At 35.8% G+C, this 14,675-nt stretch overlaps 1 protein-coding gene across 1 annotated transcript in view; it reads right to left on the reverse strand.

Annotated features, from left to right (window-relative positions):
* Positions 1-12,702, reverse strand: part of LOC131070407 (ras-related protein RHN1) — a 30,007-nt gene extending 17,305 nt beyond the window's left edge. The window contains exons 1-3 of the mRNA XM_058005956.2: positions 12,468-12,702; positions 10,213-10,290; positions 9,943-10,110 (exon numbers count right to left, since the gene is read on the reverse strand). Coding sequence (XP_057861939.2) covers positions 9,943-10,110; positions 10,213-10,290; positions 12,468-12,506 — 285 coding nt within the window. The 5' untranslated portion in view covers positions 12,507-12,702. The remainder of the gene's footprint in view (positions 1-9,942; positions 10,111-10,212; positions 10,291-12,467) is intronic.
* Positions 12,703-14,675: the final 1,973 nt, after the last annotated feature.

Below are 14,675 nucleotides of genomic sequence, written 5' to 3' on the forward strand. Positions count from 1 at the left end.
GAAAGTTGAGATGTTCCAATCCTCTATGCCTAAGCATCACATCTATTTTAAGCTACTACAACAACCTCCTGGCTAAAACATTAAATTTGTTACAAGCTACTACAACAACCTCCTGGCTAAAACATTAAATTTGTTACAAGCAAAACGCAAATTGAATAAATTTCTCACAAGAGAATTCAATTTAGACAGACCTTGATCACCACACCCACACTAGGCATACTACAATGCTTTCCCATAGATCATACTATCCTATATTTCTAGGAAAATCTTCTTCAAACCTATACACTACTAATTGAATGCATCAAATTCGTTTGTTTCCTAACTTCCATTAATGACATAATAGTCAAATGCCTCAAAAATTCAAATTCCTTTCAAATTTTTGTAGGTATTGCAGCCAGTGTCTAGTTCCTGATTACCATCTTAACTTGCAACACAACCATCAAGTCTCATTGGCATCTACAAATATCATCTTATACATATAACATACTCAATTACCATTGCAATCAAACTTCTCACCAATGCAATTAAGAATTTCCCCTTCTCAATCAAATCATGCGCACATCATTCAATTTTCCACCTTCCTATTTTTACTCACTAAGTCTCCTTCCCAATTGAAACTCAACCACCTTTTATTAATAAGTTGATTAAACAATTTGAATTAAAAGATTTAACCAATGGCTCAAATTGGTCTTAATCTCTAGATTAATGGTTGCAAGCCAATGGTGGAGCATCAAAGTGTTTTGCTTTATAATTGGTCAATGCACCAATATCAATCAAATTGTGCCACACATATTTTTCATTCATTTCCCAATAAAGCATTTAGTTCATGAAATACTTGTAGGTATACAACCCAAGTTCCTTTGTTTTAAAGATCCACAACCTAGGTTCACTTTTACACCAAAAAGAGATAACTTCTCAAAAAATAATTCAAGTAATCACAACTAGAGGGATTATGGTTTATTCATTAAATTCATTCAATGTCAAGCAAGTTCAATGATTCAAATCCACCCAAATAAAATTACAAATGCACATACCCACTTGAGAAGTTCCATACAGCCCACAAAAGATGCTTAATCATGCTTGTTCTATGGCCCACAATCATTCTCCATTGTTATTAAACATTCAAGATCGATCTTTGCAATCCAAATTTGCCTTGAAACATTCAAAGAAATTATTTACCCTTAAAAACAAAACAAAGTATGCCATGTACCTCAAATTATTGGCACTTGACCATAATCTTTATGATTTATTATGTTCTAATCAAGATCAACAGTCCATGTTGATCAGCTCCAAAATCAATAGTATCAACTTATTTGCAAAGCAACAAAGTGTAGACAAAATATTAAACTGACGTGCCACTACCATTGATCATGTACATATATTTTCCTGTTTCCTAAACAAAGCCAAGAAAACCTTCCCAACACACCCTAGCTCCATGTAAATGTAATGTAGACAAGAGTCAATCAAGGATCACTCCAAGGACACACGTTGGAGCATGCAAGAGTATTGAAGCATCCCATGGCATGGACAATAATCATTGTCAAAGCAACTCCAAAGAAGCTATGTGGCAATACTTGACAACCTACAAGACAATTCTAACTCAAAACAATGCAACCTAGAAACTAAACCAAAACTAAAATCTAAATGGAAATGTACACATAATTTTCTAAGGTCCATGGGAGCTTTTGGTGAACAAGTTAACAAATTTTAACCTCTTACAAACATAAAAACTTGAATTAAGTCTCACTTGAAAAACATTTCAGGTCCATCAGAGATCTAATTCTTGTTGAATTTATAAAGATCAAGGCACGTGCTCTAAAGGTTGACACATGGCAATAGAGAAGCAATCCAAAGAAATCTAGACTTCAAATCTTCATGTGTGTCTAGGAACTAGATGTGAGTAAATTTATAAACCAAAATTAAAACTTAATTACAACTCCACTATAAGTTCTAGAAAGTTGATTAAACTAAGCCACAAAACCACAAAACTTTCTAGAATGCTGCCAAACAATCAATTTGGGTCCATTGGCCAACTTGAAGACATCAAACTTAGTTCGTTTCACTACATAGATGTGGAATGTAAATACAATAACTCTAAACCTGATTTTGGACCCACTAAATGCTGCGACTGTCAATTACAGCACAAAGCGTCCTTTGCCTGCCAAACAGATTTATTGTACGAAATGAACAAAGGCCAAGGTGACTACTTAAAGCTAGCCATCAAGAACACTAACCAAGGTCTCAACATGACTTTCAAAAAGGAAGAAATACACACAAAAGCAAGAAAACCAACTGCATCGCTATTTCCAATCATCCTTAGTAAAATTACATAATTAAGGCAATAAATAGAAGCCACAAACATGGGGCAAGGAACTAAATTATCAAAAATACTAGACCAAAGGATTTTAAAAAAACATGAATACCCATAATTTAAATCTCACAAATCAAGTATCTATTGGGCAAACAATCAACTCCACCAATCCATTTATCCAATGGATAACATCAACCGCAAATTTTTGTTCTCAAAGGACTCCACAAATATTAATGGAGAGGTTTTGGAAAGCCTCTCAACATCCATTGAAAGGACAATGCCTCATATTGAAAAATCGGACCTATATTGGGAGTTACAAAATTACAACCAAGTTAGGAGAGGATCTTTTCTTCAGCAATAGCTATCCAAGGGGTAACCACCCAAACACCATGTAACAAAATAATGGAATCTTCACTACAAATTACAACTATTGCTTACTTACAAACTTTCAAATGCCTTTTTTGCAACTACTAGGTGAGAGGATTGGGATGGGAATAACCCAAATCTCCAAACACTAACCCTCTATATTGTCTCAATCTTGTAGTAATTCTAGATCTGAATGCAACCAGAGTTTATTTGAGGGCATTCACATGAAGTACAACAAATTGACACAAAAGTATTTCAACGAGCCCTTCAAGAAAGGCAGACATAACTAATCAAAAGCTGATTGACTTGAATGAGATTGATCTATGTAGCAAATTAAACTACACAAGAGGAAACCCACATCTTTCTAGAAGACAAGATTGCTGATTTTGAAAGAAATACAAAAGGTGTAGAAAAAGTGGCAATTGTTGGATTGAAAGACATCATAGGAGATGATGATGTTGAGCAAGAATAAGAGGCACACTCAATTGCAAGTATGCTCCAATCTATCACTCGAATGTACATGGGGAAAAGGAAATTGTTATTACTTGCATTAATATTAATGATTACATGAAACATATCATATTTATTGGTTGTTGCAATTATATGATGATAAAATATCCAATATTGTGCTCTTTTTGTATTCAAATTTTATGGATAATACTCCAACATTTACAGACCCATTCGATACATTGTGCAACTCTATTTTGTGTTAATTCTACGTATTTTAAGGAATTTAAGTATTTTTTAAGTTGTCGAGTTTTACCAAGTAACCAAGTCTAAATCCAATTTAGGTCTTCCAATTTTGCCAAGCTGTGAGTTTTTGACCTATGTTTATTACAACATTTGAATGTTTAGGTCTAAGGAGCTTGAAATTTGTTTACTGACTTGAAATTAATTTGGTTGACATAGAATTCATTTAAAAAGATAGAAACTAGTGAAAAGCAAATAGGGCAAACCCTTTTTGAGAACAAATGAGGAGGAAGCCCATACAAAGAGAACAGTCATAGAGTACATGGCACCATCAGCACTACCGTCCAACAGGAAAGTGATGAAGGGTACAGATGACAGAATTTTAATCCAGCGAAAAAGGAGAGGCCATGTAGTTGGAAAATTTAGTTCATTTATGATTCTATTATCTGTATCTACTGATGCCAACTCTTAATTTACTTGTCTTGACAGTTGCCAATGTCAGCAGACTTAACACACAAGCACGCTGAGCAAGAATTCGGCAGCAAGAAGGAATAAGACAGATCTGAGCAGTTAGAAACAACAGATAGCATGGACATTCACACTAGCAGCTGCACAATGTGAGTAAGTGGAGAAAATGGGAATCATGAGCACACGCCCACTTTCAACAGTTTGTCGAATTAAACAGTGAAGTGGACTGAATAGGATGTGCTTTAATTCTATCGACACAGTGACAAAATTGAAACTGACAGAGTTATACAATTTGAAAAGCACTAAGTTATATTATTTTGACTAACACGGGCCAGATACAGTTGACAACAGCGGCCAAGAGTGAGACAGTGACCACCAGACAAATTGCAACCTCAACAGGCAGCAGTTTTTCAATTAATGAAGGCGGCCTCAATTGCATCACATCCCAGACAAAGCCAAACCATACCAGAGCTAGGCTATAATGAGGTCTACAGCATGAATGCTACACGATAAAAGGACTGACAGACTTCAACCTAACTTCTATAAGGAAGAGAAGCAAACTTTGACTAAATACAATATATCCTAGTCAAATTTTACAGAGAGATGATAAGCATGTAACACAAATGAAACGACTCATTGGGCTATGTCCCTGTCATTATAGGGACATTAGAGAGACTACCAGTCACTCTCCCCTGGGGAAGGTTTTCAATTTCGCTATTGTTAAAGAGCATATTGCTTGCCTTACTATCAGTGTATACTAAGAAAATTGCCCTGTTTTGATATCCAGGATTTCTTTCTCATACATCATGTATCTTGTTTATGCTCCTGAGAAAGTACCACTCCAGTATCCACAGAGTTCCTGAAATTGTTGAGTCATTTTTTGGAGCAAAACAGCAGACCATGTGGTACTGATGTACATAACTCAAAATAATATTCCTTTTGTGGCATTTGATGTGCTTGTATACTTTAGCATCTTTCCTTTATCTTCAAGACTGTTTGGATGCAAGCCTCATTCCATTGCAGAATTTTTTCTCAGCCGCTTCTGTAATGTGCTCCACCATCTTGCTAAATCATTGAAAACTAGTGAAAAAATAATTCAAACATCCTAGAAATCTAGAACTTGGTGGTCCGTTTCAGAAATGATACTCCAACGTTACTTCCTCCACAGAAGTTTGAGTCCTAGGAATTCTATCAATTTGGCCTGCATGTAGTTTGGATTCAGACAGAGCTATCACACTGTTTTTTATAAAATCATACAAATATCTTGAACGTTCAACATACTCAAGCATATTACTACTTAAAACCAAAATGTAATACATATACACAGAAATAAAAGAATTGAATGGGACCTGAAATTTATCCATTCTTCATTGGAAGTTTGCAGGTGTTGTGCATAGTCTGAAAGGCATTACATTCCATTCATAATGACCTTGTGCAGCTCAAAAAGCAGTCTTGTACTTGTCTTCATGTATCCTGATTTGCCAAAAATCAGACTTGCAGCCAAACTTAAATTATCTAATAGAGTTGGCAGCGTCCTGCATTGATGACAAACCTGGAAAGGGGTAAATGAAAGCAACAACGAGATCATTTAAGGGTCTGTAATTAATGACAAACCTCTTTTTATCAATTTTGACCTCTTGAATGCTTTTCAACAAGAAAGGCACAGCATAAGAAAGGCAACTAGCGCTTAGCTGATGAACTCCCCTTCTAGCAGCTTCTAAATCTGCTTGTCCATTTCTTTTCTTTGTTCAGAATTTAGTACTCGGAAAAAAAATTTGGTGATATTTTTTTTAAGTCTTCCTTCAGTTCTATTTGGCATTCTTCCATATTTTTTTCCTAGAATTGCAAAGGATTCATGCTGCAGCAGTTCTGTTTGAAACATTGAATCTTTCCTCATTCTCTTGGAATAACTGTTGGTCATCAACTCTGTAAGATGGCAAACTCAAGATCTTGGGATGGATGGATGAGACTCAGTTCCTTCCTTGGTTTGTAAGTTTCTTGTATGCTTCTAAGTGCTTCTTCAGCTCTATGATAGAAATCCTTTTACAGGGAAGCTATCTTCTGTTCAACCTGTCTAAGACTTCATATTGTTTCAATTTCCAAATCCACAGTTAGTAGCAACACATTTCTCATTACTCCAAAATGGGAGTGCTTGTCGATAAATTATTAAATTCCAGTCCTATTAGTTGCCAGGATATCTGCTCTTTTCTAAGTAAGTCGTAGGAAATCATCTTTGAATACATGGTTCCCTAACTTGAAGATGCCTTCTGTGATGTCGTACCCCCACAATGCATGCTGTATCTCCATTGCACCTTATACAAAATTGGAAAATGGCCTTACTAGTAAGACTTCGCCATTTTTCGAAAAACTTATTACATCTTTTCAAGGATAGGCCGGTCTCTAAGTCCAAAGCTCTATTATCAAGCCTTTGCACAACCAGTCCCTCTCTTTTGATTTGGCATGTTGTGGAAAGAAAGGAAACTTCACTGAATTCCTTCATGGTGAGTAGCAATATAAGGCAGAACCGTTAGAAACGAGAGGAAGACTTTAATATACATTAATAACTTTGTCAGTAGTAATCAGTTTGGGATCAGTTTAGGGAGATGGAAAATGTCAGTCTTACTAGTAAGGCCATTTTCCGATTTTGTATAACGTGCAACAGAGATACAGCATGGCAGGGGCATGACATGTGATTACATTGTAAACTCAATTAATTGGTCTCTTGCAGCTTTGGCTTATATTGCCTCTTTTAAAGGTATCCAGCACATCTATGGCAATGCTTCTGTCTTGGCTAAGTTTCTTGAATGCCCAATACCAACAAAAGCATCGAAGTTGATATAACTATACGTTTTGGTCAGTAGAGTGATGGAAGCATAAGATGGCATTTCCTGCTTGCCTAATTCCTACTTTATTTACAATTTCAACTGCACCACAGCCTTCTGTTCTCTCCTCAATCAGTTCCTTATGGGCCGCCCACATTGCATAGGGAATCAACGATTTGTTTGACTTGTTTCTCTATTTGCTTGATTTCAGATTTTTTTGTGTAAGAACAGTCTCCATAAGTCCTGACATGTGAGCAATTAATTTATACCAAGGAATGTTAGTCACACCTCGCAGCTACTGGTTGATGTTCTTGTTTTCTGAACTTATTTCTTCAGCACCCTCTTCTTCTTCATCAGGGTCAGATTCTTCTTCTCTCCATTGCAGTTTCCTATAACCATGCCTTGCTGTGTGTTTAGGTGCCTTGAGCTATTTCAGGTGTTACTTCTGTTTTCCAGATTTGCCTCTTCTTCTGTTTTCCTTGAAGAGTGGCTGTAGATACTCTAAGGTTTGGGCGTTTATAAATCTTTGCAGTTTACCTTTACTACTACCAGCTCTTCTTTTGTAGTTCTTTTTCTTAATCAGAAATGGATGAAGATTCTGAATCCAGATGCATCTTTTTACCTTTTCTTATGAACTGAATTATTGCTACTTCTTCTGTTCTGGCAGGTTCAGATGTAGCAAGTGTTGATTGATCTTCAAAACTCATATTGTGAAGAGGTAGTCAATCCCATAATGTTTTTGTAAGAGAAGAGGTAACAAAAGAATTAATGATTTCTTGCCATTGGAAGGTATCCATATTCACTTTGAGGGAGGTCCCTCCCTTCAGAAGCATGATGAAGACCACCACATATGTAACAGGCTACTGGTTTAGGGTGAGCAGACAAGCGAGGGTAAGACCTTTTGAGGAATACAGGGGTGCCTGATCTTTTATACTGGTTTGATGTAAACTGCCTAGGCTGATACCACAGCTCTTTATGCCAGAATGTCTTATACATGTTCTTCTCTCAGTGATGTCTTTGTGAACAGCAACAATGGCAACCTCCCCCTCCTGTACAACCATAGTCATCTTGAACTGGAAATGCCTTGCAAACAACTTGTAGGTTACAGCTGATATTGCATTCTTCTCAGTTAATGTGGAACCTGGCATCTAGACATTTTTTATCAATAATGTCATAATGATGCACCATTCCTTCTATTGCTGTAAAAATAATTCCTTTGAGACCTTCAGTGATTTTTTTGAGCTTCTCATCCACCCATTTCCCTAGCCCACACCAGCCAATGACTTTTCTTCTAGCTTGTGGTGCATTTCTGCCGTATATAAGCCATTTTGTAAACAAGGTTGAAATTATTACATTCTGACTTGACAAGATTACAGGGCTGCATGTTGAATAGGTTGGCAGCAGCTGCTTTTCCTTTATTACCATGAGGGTAGTAGAATCCATTATAAAGCTTCTTCTCTAGCCAATCAAATCCAGAGAAAGTATATCAAAAATCCTGTACTTTGTGTGATCTGTATATTCATTCCCTGCAGCACCTACCAGTTTTAGTCCATGCATGTCTAGTATCTTACCTTACCAGGGAAATTCCAGGCTGCTAGCATGACCGATCCATAATTGTTGATGTTATTCAACTGCTGGAGATTCCTGAGATTGTCTATAAATACCTTTATTACACCATAAGGCTCAATAAGATCATCTATGTTAAGCATCTTATCTACTGTTCTCAGGCTCTTATCAGAAGAATTATGAGAAATTGGGCTTTGTTCCTAAATTTATATAAGCATACAACTTTCCGAAGTGTATGCCTTGGACTTTTGTACTCCTTGCATCAAATACCCTTTCTTAATCTTCAAATTGGTTACTAATTTTGTGTGATCAATCAGGATTTCATCCTCTTACTCTCTAGAGTCATTATTCTGGGATCCTGAATCTTCAGCTTGTACAGTTAGAGTTGTTTCTTCTTCTTGGACTGGGCTAAAGTATTCTTTGAATTTTTAACTGATAAGTGATAAGAGAGTATCTCCACAAACTTTCCACCACCAATCTTTTTCTTGATCAGGAAGTGTTAGATGATTAGTTGGAAAATGGTAGTAGTCCATGGAAAGAATTGCTTCTTCAGTCAATTTATTGATCAGAAATCCTACTATATCAGAAAATAAGGAGAAGAAGGGAGTAATATATGATTTTGCATGTGTCATGCCTGACCTATTTAATTTTCCAGGTATTCTATCCCACTGTTGCCTGTCATTTGTCTTTTTTTGTTTCTGTAACTAAAAACTCTGTTTTCTAATGCAATAGTACAGTTTTGGGTGAATTCCACTGTGCAGCATCCATGTTAAGGATTACCAGAAAACTTAGTGGCATAATAAAGCAGAATATTGAGGGATATATATACTATTCTGACCATCACTTTTGAAATTCAGCATTATAATCTTGAATACTTTTGACAGAAGTTTGAGTTCTCACATTCTAGGCAATATTTACATTTGGCACTTTTATGTGATTGTTGCAGCATTTAAGCCTATTAGATTGGCAGGATATCATTCATTTTATGCACGCACTTGCTTAAATCTGCTGTTGTCTATGTCTTAATAGATTTTGGGCATTTCTCTGTTGTTTCCCCTTAGTTTCTTATCAGGTGTCATTTCACTTAACACCCAATTTTGGCTTATTTTATAGAAAATTGGAAACATTTCCCCTATAATTCACTCTAAATAAAGAACAATTCTTTGCAGATCTATCATCATGTTTGGCTGTCAATACCTTCTCTACCTTTGAACTTTTCCCTCTACAGTAACTGCACTGGTTATAAATCATTTGAAGGCAACAGGTATCAATCATTTATCAACCCTCATGGCCTGCTATGTTCAGCTAAGGTAGATTTTAATTTCAAAGCTTTTCTTTTAGCATTGTCACTGGAATTTGTAAGAATCTTATGCACTGGATCTTATATCTGTGAAAACATCTTTGCTTTCTTAATTAAAAACAATGTTTTACAGGGAAATTAAGGAATTTATGTCGTTTCTTTTTACATATGTCTTCATAGGTTATATCTCTAATTAAATGTCTCCTTATAGGTCTTCTAGGCTAACTCAGATTAGCTTAGAAACTAAGAAACGTAATTAAACTCACATTAGTTTTATATTTATTGATTAATCCATAACAACTTTTCTGCTCTTAAAAGCAGTTCATATTTTTTAATTATATGTACAAAATCAGAACAGCTCATCAATCACAAAAAAATTCCATTTATAAATACCATATTATGTGATAAATATTACCTACCGCATTTGTTATATCATATACAATTATGGCTGCGGCAGCACCTCGATAATACATAGGAGCCAAGCTATGATATCTTTCCTGTCCTGCAGTGTCCCATATCTCAAATTTTACAGTTGTCTCATTTACAGCAAGCGTCTGAGAGAAAAATGCAGCTCCAATTGTTGATTCCTGATAAAAAACATGAAAGGCGTCTTAAATCAAATGTGTTGAAATAAGAATCAAGAACCAAGTTTTAAAAATTACAAAAATACAAGATGTAAAGCGTTTAACCTGATAATCAAAAAATTGGCCTTTCACAAATCGCAAAACCAGGCTTGATTTTCCAGCTCCCATATCACCAAGAAGGACCTACCAAGAACAGATTATTAAACAAACTAATCAGTAGTTCAAATACATACATACAATATACAGCCAGCTGTTTCTAAAAATAATATTGATCTACTGTTTCTATAAATATCCATGATCTTCTGTCTCGATTAAGAATCACAATCTGTTTTTTCTGTGAATAATCTTATTCTGCAAACACTGACCTGAATTAGAATTGACACTCCTAAAATGGAAGACCAAAACCGGAATTCCAGTGAAAAATCTGTCTAAATTGAGAAAATGCTTATGATAGGAACTTATACATTATAACAAATCCAAAATAGCACAATAATAGTTTGTGAAATATGAGGTCCTCTAAACCAAGCAAACTGCATAGGCACACTTCAGCGGCATCCAATCTAATTGAGAACAACACTAAACCCAAAACCTAAAAGAAACTTCTCTCCAAAAAACTATTCTTGAAAAAAAAAAAAAAACTTCTATATAAAATCATAGACCATCCCCCTCAGTCCATGGTGCTAAGCCAAAAAAAGGTCAATTATTCATGCACCTGTGATTTGAGTTCCCAAAACCTACAGGTTGCTAAATGATTCGGAATGTTTATCCTCCCAACTAATAAAAATAAATAAGTAAATACAATAGACCATCAAACATGATACATTAACTCTACATCAATCTGAAACAGATTATATAAAACTCTTAAAAAACTAGGGTATAGAAGCCATCTGGATATCTAAATGAACAAAACACGGCTGACAATAGTGGCCCTGCTAATCACAAAGGCAACAACTTGCTCTTCAAAGAATAGAATCATAGATGAGTTTTGTGTGTATGCAGTTAATAGAGGAGGCCATCAATACTATCCTCGTTGTACAGAACAAATCAAGGGATTAATCACTGGAGCTTTCAAAGCAAAAAACCCTGTTCAAGTCCCCAAAGGCATGTTAATGTTCAATAACATCTTGGTTCAATTGTCAGTATATCAATTTAAATTAACCCAAATGGTAAAACGAATGGAGGCTTCATAATGAATAACTAATTTGAACCCTTACAAAAATGCTAATGTGTATTAACATCTGAAGTTCCATTCACATTGTCTCGAGTTGTAAATCCACTATGGCTCGCACAAAAAACATCATGGCCTACCAATTGACCTCATGTACTCCACAAATTTCTGAAAAAAATAGACCAATATTTCTCCTAATAGATCTTCCACACCTCTTCAGCATACCCATTGCACATCAAGGTGCAATGTCTTCAGTTCATTAATCATTTTCATTCCATAAGACTTCAATAAAAAGACCTAGGTTTGAATTCCCAGAGACCATGAGCATATTCAATGCAAATTCAACGTGCAATAAGGTCTAGGGTCTGATTCACATTGTCTCAAGTGGTAGATTAATGGTGCTGTCATAGCAAAGACCCAAGTTCAAATCCCAGAACAACAAATTAATATAACAGAATATCACGTAACATATATCACATCCAATTCTGAGTGCATCTCACTTCAATGGCAAAACTTCACGCCACGTAAGTAGAGATGAAGACAATTAGGCTTTTACCATTTAAAGGGCTGGGGTAATTCGTCCCGCCATTCGGCATATTCACCAGGTTGTTGGAATCGCCAGTCCATATTCAGTCACCTGCCCGGAGATCGTCTGGGATCATGGCACAACCCAATAATCCCCCACCATATGTCTCCAGCACCCACCCTAACCTAAACGAATTAAAATAAGGTAATTATGGTATTTAAGGTCGTCCTGAGCGAGACATCAAGTTAGCATAGATGTCTTACAAACCCCGGAAGATTGTTTTGATTCATTTAAGGCAACTTTTAAGGTTATCTCACTTGAAACACCAATTTGGTATATAAATTACTTTTGAACCACACAATAGATTGCTTTTTTCATTTACTTCACATATTGATCAACAAGTTGCACATACCACAAACCCCAATTGGAACAATCGGGAATTGGGTTTCAGCTCTGAGTCTGCATAACTCAAGATCAAAAAACAGATACGCCATTAATCATGGCGTCTTAGCGAAAATCAATCCCCCCAAGGAGCTAACATCACAATTTAACAAAACAAAACAAACAGAAAACCAATTTAACCTTGAAAATCCTACAAAGACATAATTCTTCGTATGTGACACATAAAAATCAGATATATAACTAATACTGATGCACCAAACTCACCAGCTTGGCCTGCATATTGTTGTTCCCCATGGTTGCCATTGAAAGAGCAAACAAACAGTAATCAAATTCCGTGCAATTCCTTCCGAGATCACCAAATTCCTCGTCTGCTGGATCGCCGAAGAGCTCAAAACCGGATCTGCACGAAAACCTTCTTGATTCAACCGTCTATCGGAAATAAATTGACTGGCCCTCATCCACCAGCAGCAACTAGATTAATTAAATTCCAAGCCTACGAAGAAACCCTTTTTTTTCTAATAAACTAATTTTAGCGTAGCCGGTCATACGCTAGAATACTTCAGGGACACGTGTCGGTTCGCAAACAACAAATATTCTCGTATGACCCTCGTGGGCCTCGTGGGTTTTGGAGGTTTTTGTGCGGTAGAGGTGAAATCCATTTGTTTTTTAATCGGACGGCTAAAAATTCATGGTGGTATGAATACTTTAAAAAATTGTCTGCTGGAAGTTTGAAAAGATTTGAAATTAGGGTTTTGCTGTTGGTCACCTTGTTGGGGAAAATTGACACATTACTTCTTGTAGGGGGCACTCAACGAAGCAATTTAGATGCTCTCCTAGGTTGTGGTTAAAGGTTAAATTTGACGGCCATATGTATTGTTTTTTTTAATAAAAATGATTTAAAAGTTTATGAAAATTATATGGGAGGAAAGGGAATATTTTAAAATATTAAACCAATTAAGGAAGTTGATGATTTTAATGTTGATGGATTAAAAAATATGTTAAAAAAATTACCTAAATCAAGATATTTTTTTAAGATTACAAAATACATTTTTATTGTTTGGTGTTTCTTTCATTGATTGTGAATTGGGAGAATAATTAATTATATATATCTTTCATATATCTATTTAAAAAAGAAAGAGCTATTTATTACATCGAGAGACATGTCTATTTTTTATATACAAATAAGTTTAGTCATTTATTTATTTTAAATTAGTTTTAAATATTTTAAATATTTTATCAATATCTTAAAAACTATGTTATAATAAAAAAGCATAAGAATGGTATGGATAAAGATATCCCAAAAAATAGATTTTATGTGCGTCTATTGTTGCTTGGATTTCTATAACTTTTTCAATTTATATTTAAAAAATATTTATGATATTTTTTAAAAATGTTTATTTCTATTTTTAAGTTTAGATTTGAATTGTTGGTCTTTGGTTCGAGTGGCAAAACAAATCCTCAGCCTTTGTGTTTATCTGGACTCGGTCACTTTCCTCTATATCCCTTGAGAATGGAATGAGATGGTAGATTGTTTGGCAAAATGGGCTTCTGAGCAAGCTGGTCAATGGAATGTGGAGGATTGGGGGCAGTTGTCCTTGGATAATGCTCAGATCCTTGAAGATTTAGTCATGGAAGATATGTGTGTCCATGTGGCTATGGAGGGTTAGTTTGATCCCTGGTTTTATAGTGTCTAGTTTTGTGGGATCTCCTAGCTTCTTTGCTTTCCATTGAGTTCTTCTAATTAATAAATTGTTACCCCTTTTTGGGGGGGAAACAAAAAAGATTTGAATAGAAAATTTAAAGCTTAAAGAGATTTTTTCATATTAATTTTAAAATAAAATAAAAATTATTTAACTAATAGGATAACAATCTTGAGTGTGTTAAAGAGATGGTGCAAAAGGTACAGCAAAGGCGAAATTTTGTAGGTCAAACCTGGCGAATAGCTCAGCGAAGAGCAGGTCATCGACAAGGGCAGGTTAGCGTAAAGGGTAGGAACAAAGTGCTTACGGGATAAAACTCAATCCCAGTTGGCGTTCGACCTACCAAGGCACCGGTTCAATCAGCAAATGGAGGCCTTGGGGAATCTTTGAAGCAGCAGCCAGCAGGAAAGATCACAAATGCTTCATCAGCAGAGGTGAAGGGGATTGAGCCACAAAAGTATCCCAAGAAGGGTCAAAGCAGCAAAAGAGGCAAACTCAGGATCTCGGGCATGGGAGGATTGGGAATCAAAAAAGACCCCATCTAAGAGAGAATTGGGGATCTAAAAATAATGGCAATCCCCCTATCAACGATCAAGGAAAGTCAATCCGCAGATTTCTATCATTAGTGCCCAGAATAATAAAGCATATTCATCACCAGACAGAAGATCCAAGCCGATATCATTATCCTCATCCTACCTTCAACTACGTTGGGAGCATTTAAAGGAATGCAGATTATTTGTCAGATGGTTAGGCAAGGATCTTCCGATGCAAA

The sequence above is a fragment of the Cryptomeria japonica genome, chromosome 5 (assembly GCF_030272615.1).
Source record: "Cryptomeria japonica chromosome 5, Sugi_1.0, whole genome shotgun sequence".
Classification (NCBI taxonomy): Eukaryota; Viridiplantae; Streptophyta; class Pinopsida; order Cupressales; family Cupressaceae; genus Cryptomeria; species Cryptomeria japonica.